This window comes from Apis laboriosa, unplaced genomic scaffold, assembly GCF_014066325.1.
Source record: "Apis laboriosa isolate Shangri-la unplaced genomic scaffold, ASM1406632v1 scaffold112_cov148, whole genome shotgun sequence".
Taxonomy (NCBI): Eukaryota; Metazoa; Arthropoda; class Insecta; order Hymenoptera; family Apidae; genus Apis; species Apis laboriosa.
This window is the reverse complement of record NW_025220865.1, coordinates 6,300,244-6,314,206: the sequence shown is the minus strand read 5'-3', so window position 1 is coordinate 6,314,206 and position 13,963 is coordinate 6,300,244. Positions and strand designations below refer to the sequence as shown.

General features: G+C 23.9%; 1 protein-coding gene and 1 long non-coding RNA gene across 8 annotated transcripts; both read left to right on the top strand.

Annotated features, from left to right (window-relative positions):
* The first annotated feature begins 1,051 nt into the window (after nt 1–1,051).
* Nucleotides 1,052–3,345, top strand: LOC122715534. 2 transcript variants are annotated; one of them, XR_006346854.1, is made up of 4 exons: nt 1,052–1,258; nt 1,521–1,670; nt 2,574–2,683; nt 2,850–3,345. It is a non-coding gene; the product is annotated as an uncharacterized LOC122715534 (long non-coding RNA). The 2 variants fall into 2 exon arrangements; XR_006346853.1 differs by lacking the exon at nt 1,521–1,670 and having other exon boundaries at nt 2,482–2,683; nt 2,850–3,343.
* Nucleotides 3,346–7,769: 4,424 nt separating this feature from the next.
* On the top strand, nt 7,770–13,281 carry LOC122715185 (RNA-binding protein 1-like). Of its 6 annotated transcripts, none has more exons than XR_006346801.1 (8): nt 7,770–7,876; nt 8,543–8,758; nt 8,902–8,994; nt 9,548–9,595; nt 9,724–9,771; nt 10,847–11,023; nt 12,185–12,271; nt 12,648–13,281. XR_006346801.1 is itself a non-coding variant. In XM_043937163.1 (7 exons), exons 1-7 carry the CDS (start codon nt 7,791–7,793, stop codon nt 12,649–12,651), a joined length of 582 nt encoding a protein of 193 aa, XP_043793098.1. In that variant the 5' UTR covers nt 7,770–7,790; the 3' UTR covers nt 12,652–13,281. The 6 variants fall into 6 exon arrangements, 3 of the variants coding, with proteins under 3 accessions (XP_043793098.1, XP_043793088.1, XP_043793114.1); XR_006346800.1 differs by having other exon boundaries at nt 10,847–11,417; XM_043937163.1 differs by lacking the exon at nt 10,847–11,023.
* The last annotated feature ends 682 nt before the right edge of the window (nt 13,282–13,963 follow it).

Sequence of the window (13,963 nt, the reverse complement as noted above, 5' to 3'; positions counted from 1 at the left end):
CGTAATTGGAAAGGCGATTTTCGGGAAAGGCGATTAAATATTTTCTCCTTGGCGCAATGTAAATCGCGGTCGTGTGATAGCGGTGTAAATAACGGCGTTACGAATTGTGACAAATACATTGTGACAAATAGGAATGAATATATTAGGATAAAACGAAATATAAAAGTGAAATTCTATTTTGTAGTTCACAATTTTTAAAAGTAAATAGATTATCTTTTCATAATAAATTAGTAATAAACTTAAAAGTTATATCTAATGAACAAAATTTTTTGTGATCATAAATTAATTAAAAATTATTATTTTTATTAATTTTATAATTATTATTGAATTGATTTTATAATTGTTTAATAATTTCCAAAAATGGAAAAACAACTTAATTAATAAACAACATTCAAAAGCTTAACTTTTATATCAAACAAATACTTTTTCATTATTACTACTAATTAATTACTTTTGAAAAACGATTAATTCTTCTAATTATATTAAATTACTATTATCTTTCTTTAAAAGTGAAAAAAAATGAAAGAAACCTTTCTTTTTCAAGTTAAAATTGGTACAATGAACGAAAGCACATCGTGTCATTACCTGTATGCAGGAAATAACTGACCAGAAGATTCGAGGAAGTTCATATTGTAATGTTCGTTAATGGTGGATACGTATGCGTGATAATGAACGCAATGAAGGGCCATCGAATAAAATGATTGAAAGAAGCATTGAAAGTCTTTTGTTTATCGACATCCATTTAAAAGGCAAGTAATAAGTACTTTCGAAATTTCACATTGTTAATTCTGTTCCTATCTCTATTGTGATTTAACAAAGAAATATATTTCACTTCTCTTATATCGTCTATAATAAACATAACCTATATAAGTCAAATATTTTATTTCTTTCCTTAAAATTCGATTATCTTGAGATTTAATTGTATAAAATTATTAAAATTAAATGTAATGTCATTTTTAATAATTTATAACACTTATTTATTTTAAAATAATTACATTATTATAATTCTACAGAGATTAGAATAATGCTTTTTCTTATTTCGAACAGGAAAAATTTATATTATGAATTCAATATTAATTATTTATCTATTTTATATTATTAAAATACTAAGGTGTAAAAAAATGTTTGTGTTGTGTGTAGAATATATTTATAGAATACCCGCACATAACATAAATTCGAAATGCAAACCTGTGGTGATATCTGTTTAACACGTTGTTATATTATAGACTGTGCGTCAAGTTAAAGATAAAAACGAATGGTATGTGATATGAAATTAAATTATCATCTAACGTCAAAATTATGTGCATACGTATAAAAGATAAACATAGTTAATGAACATGAAAAATAACATAATAAAGTTATGTCTTTTATCTATTTTCATCTTTATCATAATTTAATTTTAATATTTGTATCATTTTAACAATTTTGTTTTTTTTCACCATAATATACGTAAATAATTATTATTAATTATTAATTTCAGACAGCATTCATGAATACATTTATTATGCAATTACTTTCAGCATCCAAAATAAAGAGAAATTTTTTTTCTCGATTTTGAACATCGTTAATCAATGCACGAAAATTTACATCTTCTGTTTAACATCGTTTTCACATAATTGATACTTATGCAGATCATCCATACATTGTGAACGATGAATGGCACGCATCATGTATCCTTTATATTTCTTCTTTTCATTTTTTAATAATGCGTTTACCTTATTTCACTAAATGAATATATTGCTGAGTATTTTACACAACGATATATCTTTCGTATAAATATAAACCAGCGTTTCTCAACTTATTTGCTACGTGATTCAATATATTTGTTTATAATGCATTGTGCATAAAATATATAAAATTAAATATTATCATTATTGTATATTAAATAAATAAATAATATACGTATTTGGATTTATTTTAAATAATTAACAATTAGAGCAGTAGAGTAATTCGAATATTTTATCAATATATTATAATTCAATATAGTTAATTCGTATATTCAAAATGTTAATATATTTGTAAAACATCTTTGAGAAATAATGCTTAATGAAACCAAAACAAGCATAAAAGTTGGTAAAAATATCGAAGATTTTAGAATCAATCACCTAAGTTATATAACACATTAACACGTTACATAAAAACAAATCATCGTAATTCTTAGTGATTTCTCTCAAGAAGTTCGATTGTTCAATTATCAGATGTTGCATTTTTCATTTTTTTTTTTTCCGTTATTTCTTCCTTTTGTCTGAATTTTTTTCTGAAAATAACATGATCGATGTTTTTATATACGTTTCATATTTTCTTGGAAATATCTAATAGTAAATATCGATTGCCAGATGGAAAATTTTCTTGGCTCTATGTGATGCCAATACTTCTATTCTTCATACTATAAAAAGACAAAATGTGATACGTTTAAACAATTATTTCGTAATAAATTGATTTGCATAAAAGATTAAATCGTTCTTCTTTTTTTTTTTTTAGAAATGTCTAGTTTTTGAAAGTTCTGAATATAAAATATAAAAAATAATTTTATTGGAATTTCTTCCTTACCTTAATCTTTGATGATTTTCAAGATCTTCTGGTTTCCAAAGATAAAGAAAAAAAACTCGAAAGAAGAACGTTTTGTGAACAGCTTCTCAAGGAGATTACTTTGAACGTGACCACAATGATACTCTGGAATGAAGTACGTAATAATTTTACCATAGAGTTCGCTAACTTTATTCTCAGACCTTGTATTATACCAACAACATGCGCGCATTTTAATATTTTCTGTCTTTTATCGTTTTACCATTTGACATTAATAATGCATAAATGTTTGTTATGTTAATTAATTTTTGTTATGTTAACAGATAAAATGGTCTCTCTCGTTTTCCATATATATATAAACGAAGAAAATTTTCAAGGAAAGTCAAAACAAATTATTTCGATGTTAAAAATCTATATCGGCAATATGACATGGATAAAAGAAAAAGGAATAAGAAATACTTAGAAATATAGCTGTTACCAACAAGAATTCGAAAGTGTCGCTAAGCATCTTTTTATTGACAATTGCATAATAGGAAATATGGTAACAAATGGAATCTCAATACTTCCGTATCGTAATCGAACAATTTCTCTTATTGATTTATTGATGAAAATAAATAAAAACGTCTAATCTTTTTTATTTTAAAAAAAAATAATTTATATCAAATTACATCAGTGTTTTTAATCTATGGACCACAGAAATGCAAATTTTTCATCGATATTTTCATATTTTCGTATTCTCGTATTTTTTACTAGTTGCATTCATTCTATCGTTGATGTTGAAAATAATTATTCAAAAATGTCAAAACGTATGTGATAATCTTTACACTTTCTTCTTTTTTTCGCTTGAGATGATCATGGATAATTTATATAACATTTTATAAAATACATACAAATATATGATTTTAATGAATTTATTATATTATTTTATCGTTTAAATTAAAATGACTGTTTATATATACAGAAAGATTGAAAAATTTTTTAAATATTCAATCAAATAACATATATTATTCTATTCTAATATATTAATCTAATATTAATTATTTCATATATTAATCTGATCATAATTCAAGCATTCGATGGAATAGATAAATAGATATTCCTAATTGCTAATAATTTGCATTAAAATTTATTTATAACAAATTGATCATTGTGGTAATATAAAGTATATCATTGAAATGTCTCTTCTTCAAAAAAAAAAAAATAATAATTTGTAAAAACCATGTTTTTATAAAAAAAAAACTATTATGCTTTCACTCCATTTCCCGACACGCTATCCACGCTTATGCTACTTCAGAACTGGTTAAACCATTTAGAAATGAAAAGATGAGCAAGAATTATAAATGATCGTAACAACGTGTCCACGGATGATTCGTGGAGAAAGTGGGAAACGCAGATACACCCGCGGATAATTTTACGACTGTTGAATATACGTATTATACGATTCTTGATTCAAAATATAAAGATAAATTTCAAAATACATTTTAATGTCTCAGAAGGCGAATCGATCAACTGCACTTTTCTTTAAATTTTTTAATTTTATCAGCATATAATTAACGTTCAATTTCTAAAAATAATAATAATTAACTCGCATTAATTTGTAATTTTGCAAAAAAAAAAAAAAAGAATAATCGCCATAAATATAATTTTCATAATACTACATGTGTAATCGAGAACGGAGCGTGAATGTAGTGTATTCTTTCTGTGTGACCCGATTCCAACTGATTCGAATATGTGAATGAAACTTTCTCCGGTTAAATTGTCGTATGAAAATATGAAAATACTACTATATTACATAGAAATCATGTCTTTTTCTTGAAATTGCAATTATTTGATATAAACAAAGAATCTCATTATAAAGAAAACGACTAATCTTTTTTTTTTTTTCGTTTCAAATTATAGTTAACTATTGTCTTTTTATCACGTTGTAATTATATTATAATTATATATGTGTGTATATATATATATAGATTTAATATTGCATTATACAAAAATTTAAAAAAATGAAAAATTATTTAATTAAAAAAAATATTTTTAAAAATTTTTAAAAAGAAATATATGAATATTCAAATACTTATTAATATAATCTTTTGAGTAATTTTTTGATTTCTAGAATTGCATTTGAAGTTTTCGTTCAAATATAAGAAATTTAATATTGAATAGGTTTGAAAGTTTTAAAATGAAAAATAAGAATGTTATATTAATCTACTACAGACTATTTTGTAAACTAGATATGGGAGAAAAATGTGTTTTCACCGCACGATGAATGCACACCGATGCATAAAACACGTAATCGTATCACGCTTAGAATCTTTTCATCTTCGCATGTATATATGTATATCCTATGTACTTGTGTCACTGTCATGACTAGCGCTTTCTCTAACAGTAGCGTATCTATTATATTTTTCGATATCGAAGAATCTAATTAGATTCAAAAATTTTTAAATTTTATTTATTATATAAATTATAATGCATTAAAATTAAATCACAAATAAAATACAATAATATATTCTTATTCGATGATTTTTTTATTATCATTTATTACATTTAAAAATTTTAAAGCTTTGATGTTATTTTCAACATCATCGATATCGATTTATAAAATAATAAATTTAAACAAGGAAAACCAATAGGAAATAAGAAGATATATAAAATTATAGAATCAGCGCCATCTTCAAAATATCTAAATTAAACATAAATATAAAAGAGGAGAATAAATAAAGAATAAAGATAAGATAAGAATTGATCTTTAGTGCCATCTTTTGCCATCAAAAATATTTTTCTATAGATAAATTATAGTAGAGTATTTATGAGATGGCGTTACTCTTCTTATTTCTATATTTAAAGAAATATTTTTTACAGTCAAGAGATAGCACTGATAATCAATTCTCATTTTAGCTCTATCCTTTTCCATTATATATTCTTTTTGTTTATATGTTTCATTTATGATATTTTGAAGATGATTTATTTTATAAATTTATACGCTCAAATAAATTAATGCTGATTCCTAATTTATATAATTTATGTAATAATTTATGCTTTTAATCTAAGTATCACTGAAAAAAATATTAAATTTGACATAAAAAATATATATATATTATTGCTTTGACTAAATAAGAGAAATCTTAAAGGTAAATATGATATTGACGAATGATATCGTATATTTATTTTTTTATATTATAATAACACTATATTAACATCATATAATAATATTAATATTATGAAGTGAAAGATGCAAAAAAAATAAAGATGTCATTATGGAATAGAAAATATAGAAAAAGTAGATAAGCCTTTCAATATCTGGTAATTCAAATTGAACCTTTAGTTTACTTTCTATTAAGTACTTAGTTTCAGCTTAGAATGGAACTCTCAATTCTACAATGCTCAGAGAGTTCATAATATATTTTAATAACGCCATCTATTCGATGGTATGATTTATATAGCATTACAAAATAGTTGATAGATGGCGCAATCAAATTTCGATAGTTGTTTCCACTCTATCATAATATCATAATACGTCAGTTAAGAGACTACACGCATAACATCCCTCTCATTGGATAGGATCTCATCCTAATCTTAAACAGGATTGATATAAACATTTTTTGAATTCTTTTTTATTAGAAAAATCTTTTTTTTTATTTTATTACAAAAATCTTTATTAAATTCATCTTTATTTATTGTCTATTTTTTTTCATCTTCGTAAAAATACAAAATATATAACTTCGTAAATTTAAAATTATAATACTGGTATTGAAAATATAATTAGATTAAGCAAATATTAATTTAAAATACATTTAAACTATTTTGCAAAAAACTTTTAAAAATGAATAATGAAGCATAAAATAATATATATAGAACATATATAGAATAATAAAAATATAAAAAACAAAATTTTCTAATATTAAATAAAAAGAATCATTCACAAAGATATTATTAAGAAATAGTAAAATTAATTACAAATAAATTGTTAAAAGACAATATAATTTTTATATATAAATATGTTTATATTATTATTTAAAAAATATGATAAACTCTTTAATAATTTATTTATTAAGTCTTTCTCCTATTTAAAAAAATAGAGAAAATATTTCTTTAGCCTGGAAACTTTTTTAATCATATTCATCTAAAAATTTATTGCAAAAGATATATTAATATCCATAATATGTTTGCAAGAATTACTTGAAATAAATCATCATATATTAGACCAATAAATTCATTTTTCCAACTATAATATAATAAAATAACATAATATCATGAAAAAAAAAACATTATTATTAATATAATAATATGTGAAAAAATATTAGACCTTAAAGTAATTAGTATTTTCTAAATAAAAAATGAATTAACAAATTTTTTATATAAAATAATAAATAACAAAAATATTAAAATTTTTGACATATATACATAAGAATAAAATTACAATATTTAAAATATTTAATGAATAAACAAAAAAAAATATTTTGATATAAAAAAAATATATTTTAAAAATTATATATAATAGAATATATTAGCATAAAATTTAGCATAAAATTTTCGTAATATAAAGTATAAGAATATTTTTTAAAATATATATTTTTGAAAATATATTGAATTGAATTTTAATAAAATTTAAAAAATTGATTAACAATAGACTTATATAATTCATTTATATAAAGATTATAAGTCAATATAGCAGGTACATTATATCTACTTAAGTCATTTAAAATTTCTTTTGTAGAGTTCTATATAAATTTAACTTATTTTTAAATTATATAAAAATAAAATTATTATATTTATCATAATTAAATTATTTTTCCATATTTCTATTATAAATTTAATTATTATTACGATATAATATCCGAAAATATAATACATATTTATTCTACATAACTGTTTACAACATGAGTCAGTACAAAGTATTTATCGATTTTCATGAAAAATTTGATATTATATTTTTCTAAATAAATAATAAAATATTTTTATCAAAAATGTGCTATTATTTAATGTGATAATTTTGTTGAATGATATTTATATTTAATTTATAAATAACATAAAAAAAAGTATTTTAAATTCATATTATATTATAAAATATGATAATCCAAATATTACTAAAATAAATAATATTTTAAAAATTGTTTTAATGTTTCTAAAATTTTTAATTATCGATATAATAATGTTGAAATAACATTAAAGTTTCATTTGACTAGAAAACAGAAAGTAATGTACACCAATGCCATCTTAGAAAGGAGGCCACGGAAGAAGATTAACGCTACATACGCCACCATTTTATGAGCATTTCTACTTGTGCAGTTGAAGAGAACACTTATATATGTTACGAGATTTTTCTATTTAATAAATCAACTCATTTGAAAACGTAAGTAAAATATATTTTGTTAAAAACAAATACATATTCAATAATTTGTATTTGCTTTTAAAATACTAAAAGCAAATAATGTAATTTCTTCAAAACTTCTGTAGCGTCGGTTTCAATTCCGATATATATTTGTATATTTATGCAAATAATAAAATAAAATAATCATTATGTGCAATAATTTTTAAATAATTTTTAAATAAATTTGCTATTATATAATAACTTTTTTAATAAATTTAAATATTTAAATTGATATAATTAATTTTCATTACTGCAGTAAATCGTGAGTACAACATGGCGGTATGCTAAATTTCCTTTTTCAATATAATAGACTAAATTTTATGATAAGTCTAACTATATATTTTTGAATTCATTATATAAGAATAAATTATTTAAAATCAAAAACGCATACGATTTGCATCACTTTTATATTATAAATATTGTATTTAATAGTATTATTTTTGTCATCAATCGATATTTTTTTTTAGTATACTGACAATGAATGTCAAATTTTCATTAGATATTGAGATTTATTAATAAATTTACTTCTATAAAGAACAGAACATCTATTTATACAAAAGATTTTAATTTTTGAAATATTTATATTTATTACAAATTAATTAACTATAATTTATTTTGATATTAACAGAAAGATTTTGTCAATTACAGACGCAAAATGTCACGTTATCGTGAATGGGATCTTTCATGTAAAGTTTATGTTGGTAATCTAGGAAATAGTGCTAGTAAACATGAAATTGAAAGTGCATTCAGTAAATATGGTCCACTTAGAAATGTGTGGGTAGCTAGAAATCCACCTGGATTTGCTTTTGTGGAATTTGAAGATCCACGAGATGCAGAAGATGCAGTTAGAGGATTAGATGGAACGTAAGTATTAGAATAAATAATATATTAATATAGAATAAAAAATAAAATAAAATATAGAAAATACAATATATAATAGATAATAATAAAATAATTAAATTTTAATATAATTTTTTTTGTTATTTTTTTTTTTATTCTTTTTATAGACGCTGTTGTGGAACTAGAGTAAGAGTAGAGATGTCTTCAGGAAGAAGTAGACGTGCAAGTGGTGGACGGAGACCAGGTCCAAGATACTCCAGGTAAGAAATCTTAGTGTTAAATATTAATATTTTACAGCAACATTTGAGCTGCTGCAGATGGCTAAGTGTCTTATCAAGTAGGTATTATAGTGCAGTTATCAAATAAGGATGTCAAGAAACGATGCACGGGTTTCGGTGAATTTTTTTATGCACAAAAGATATTTTTTAAAATTATTTTATATAAGAATGCAGATAGAATATATATATATTATATATTATATTTATTTGATTTTATTACTCTTCTGGCTAGTACTCTTATATAAAAAATACAAAAAATTAAAGTTTTAAAGATTAAAATAAATAATTAAATACGAAACGACATTAAAAGAATTTTGAGAAATATTTTTAAAATGTAAAAGTTCATGAGGTTAGCCGAAGAGTTACTAAATACACTGCATGGGAAACCTAAACGGGAGATGCTAGGGCAAAGTTTTGGTTATGGCAGATGTAGCAATTTCATTTATAACTCATTTTTTTCCCCATTGTAATTTCCTTGTGATTATGCTTAGCGAACAAGATTCACATACCATATATCTTTTTGACAAACTTATAGGTCCAGATCTCGCAGTCCCCGAAGGAGATCACTGGGTCGCTATCCAAGGTAAGATTTTCCTAGCCCTGCAATTTTCAGGTGCGAGTAAACAAAAGAAAGAAATCAAAGTGAAACATGGCGATCAGGAACATATTAGCAGTCTGAAACATACAACAGTTTTTCTTAATTTTTTTTAGGTCCTATTCAAGAAGTCCACGCAGATCGCCGATAAGCCGATATTCCAGGTAATTTCTTCTTATTTCATAATTTTATGGAATTTTCAGGGCCTTGCCAAGAACAACAAATCTACATATTACAAGTAGGTATTTGCAAGTACCGCTTGTATTGTGATCATCGCAATTTTGCACGCAGAATCACAATATATCATATAAAACATGTAGAGTAATTTTCTTTGAAATATATAAAACACTATTGTCACGATTGGTGGTCAAATATTTTTAATTATTTAGCATAAATTAAAAGAATAGGTAAATGTAGGACAAAGAAATAATTTAAAATATTAGAGAAAAAAATTCAAAATTTGATATTAAGAATTAATAATAAATATAATAACATTGGTGGCAAATAAAAATAAATGTAACAATGTTTGATGTTAGTAATTGAAAGCAATTTATTTCTAATGCTTATTGTGATCTTATTAAAAATCTGATTGATAATTTTCTTTGACAGTACTTGAAATTAATTATTACTAATTATTCAGTATTTGAAGATTAATTTTAATAAATATAGAAATTATTAAATTATTTAATTAACAATTGTAATTGATTTTATTTAAAATATTTTTTAGCTTTGTTCAAAAATTGAATTTAAATTAAATATTAAATTTAGTTAAATATTTCCTTATATAGTAAAAAATTTTAAATTTACTAACGTGCAAATAGCTTAGATACACTTTGTATTTTAATCATGTTTATTTATCGTATACGCATTGAAGCAGCTTTTAATTGTGCTAATTGTTATATATATATCTTTGATATATTATTTTTATATATTTAAATTTTATTTTATATACTTTTAAAATATAGATTATTACATTAGTATACTGCATTATGCGTTGCGATAAGTACATAAAAGGTAACTTGATTTTATACATCCATCATATAAATTTAATCAATCAGCTGGAAGTAAAGTCTTTTACGCATTAGAGTGGGCAGTCTAGGATAATAATGATATTATCATTACTGAGTGAAACATATGCAATTTTGTGAATTTGGATTAAGAAAAAAACCTCGTGTATACCAATAGTGGCCAGGAGTATGATAATTTTGATGGTTATATTGCTAAAACTGACGTTTGCAGATTCTACCAGCGTCAGCTCCTAGCTCTGCTCGTCTCCCCGCCACTACTACTACTGCTACTACTACTACTACTACAGCCACCGTGAAAAAAAGTCTAGCAATCAAAACTGAACAAAAAAAAAAGCCTGCCTGCCCACTAACTTCCCAACCAGTCACCATCAGTCACCACCAGTCACCGGTAGGAGCCAAGTCGTCCGTCAGTTGACAGTCCGATGCTGTCCGTCAGTCCGTCAGTCCGTCTGTTCCCCTTCAAAAAGACTTCTTCGGGCTACCTCAACCTCTAGCGGCTAGGAGCATCGTGAATCCATCGAACAGCCAACGCGATATGAACAAATACTTCTGTCAAACTCTCGGCGCGTCAATCCGTCCGTCCGTCCCAACTTCTACTACTACTACTACTACTACTGCTACTACTACTACTCGTCAACCATCACGTTAAACTTAGCCAACAACGCGACCGCCACTTCTCTTCGACTGAGCAAAGCAAAATGATCACCACCTACACACCATCCCACCACCACCCAATCAAGTACCACCACCACCAACCACCACTACATGTTCACAGTTATCTGGTATTTCACCGATTTTCAAAGATTTTTTATCTTTTTTTCTTTTTATTATTTTTTTTTATTTTTTTTATTTTATTTAAATTTTTTTTATTTTATTTTATTTTACTTTATTTTTTTTTTTTTTTCCTAATCAAACGGTGTCATGTTCTCTGTAGTCCAATGACAATTTTTGTTAATTACATTTTATTCAATAGATTTTTAGCAAACGGAACGCAAGACACTGGTTAATATTATCTGTAATTATTTTAATGATATATTGGTACACACATTGGACCAGGGAATTGCCGCCTGTTGCATATTATATATTTTATCAAGAGATGTAATGTATTTATTGAGAGTATCTGTAACAATTACTTGTAAAGATTTAATTTAACTAAATTAATCCTACTTTCGTTTATTGGTTTCTCAGTTATTGGTGAGATGTCATTTTATATTAATTATTGTGTCTAACTAGTTTTATCATCCCTTTAGGCGAATAGGAGTTAGCCAGTCCTAATTCTATTATGGTTGCCTTGCGATCATTTTCGTATCTATGTGTTTAACATACGACATTCTGTTTCGTCTCATATTTATTATTCACATTTTAATATAATCACGTTTAATTTTAAGACATGCATTATAATATTTTAGAGAAATATAAATATAAAAATATAATTTTTTTTAAATGATTCTAAAAAATTAATTACATCACATTTAAGACGAAGTAGAAAGTCGTGTATTCATAAATTGTTTTCTTTAAAATGATATAAAGTATTTTTTTAATATTTTAGGTCAAGGTCCCGTAGCCCGCGCAGGAGATCTCTGACCCGTAGCCGCAGCCGAGACCGCCGTTCTCGTTCGGATTCCCGTGACAGACGGTATTAATATTAGCACAAATTAAAAAGCAAATTAGAAAAATTGAAAAATTAAAAAAAAAATTGAAGTTAACTTATAAAATATAAAGAAAGTGTATTTCTTTAACATGGAATAAAAAAATACGTTTTATGATCGTATATAAAGAGATAAAAGAAACAAAGAAAGAAAATAGAATTATTTTAATTATTATATTTAATAAACAAAATATTTTTGTTTTCAACATCATTGTAAAGTCTAATATTAAGTATCAAGTAATATTGGAATAATTTATTTTTTTATATTTTCTTACATTAAATATCTTTTTTGCAGTGCAAAATAATGAAATTAAATTAATGATCAAATGAATATTTTCTAAGTATTTTCTCTATTTACTTACAGTTAGGTGCTAAAAGTGTTCAAGAGAATGGATCGACTAAATGTGGCGGAAAGAAGGCAAAAGAAAACTGATTTTATATGTACATAAAAAAAGATAATCGTTACTACACATACATATTTGGTCGAAATAATGATTATAGTAAGAAAAAAAGACATTTATAAGAGATACAAAAATAACATGTACACGATGTTTAATATTTAAATTGTTAATTTTGTGCACACAAAGCGTGTATAAAAGTTAAACACATACACACAAAAAAGTGCTTGTGAACGACCACACATGCACAATTTCATACATACACATATACACACATAATACATATATTATGTACAGATGCATTTTACACACATACAAAATTTTTGTGATGTAAACCATCGAGTGCAGTGGATCTTTTAACAAGATGTGCTCATTGCTTTAAAGTGTACGAGTGAGATAAAAAATTCCATTGCAATTGAGGACAATTATAACGATCAACATAATGGTGAATGTTTAACTGACGGTAAAATATGTCGACTTGGGCCAGAGACGATTTTGGTGTGAAATTTTTGAAGGAATAGAAAACCGTCGTTTTATGTTGTATTAATTATTTTGTACTCTTATGAATTTAAGACTTCAAAATAAAAATGTATGCTATAATTTTTTTTGGATTTCCTATTGCAAATAGCAATTTAATGTTTATTCATAAGAATTAATAAAGTAGTGAATACAATGTATTAGTTGTATTTCTTATCCTATTTTAAATATTTTAGAGAATTATATATTAAAATTATTATTATCTTAAATATCTTATCTTATTCTGAAGTATTTAATTATTAATAGTAATAGATATAATTTGTATATAATTTCGAAAAATATTTAAATATATTCAAATGTTTAATAATATTAATTTTAAAGAATTAGAATTAAGATAATATAGATAATTGTGTAATAAAATATATTGATTTTGATAAATCTGAATATATATATTACTGAGATCAATATAATTGCTATTAATTTCAGGAAAAATTTCAATTAAATTTATATAGGTTAAGATTATTATGTTCTGGTATATATAATATTCTGGTATATATATAATGATGTATATAAATAATGATGGTAAAATATGAAAAAACAGACACCCAATTTAAATCTATACTGTAGAAAAGTTTATGTTGAAAGATATTAAATTTTGTAATATTTAAATATACCAAAATAGTTATTAAAAAATAGAGTTAATGAATTAAAATTATAAATAATAATTATGTTGATTCTGATTTTATTGTATTTTTTTCTTCGACTTGAAGTTATGTGAGATAGAATATTATAGTTATAACTATAT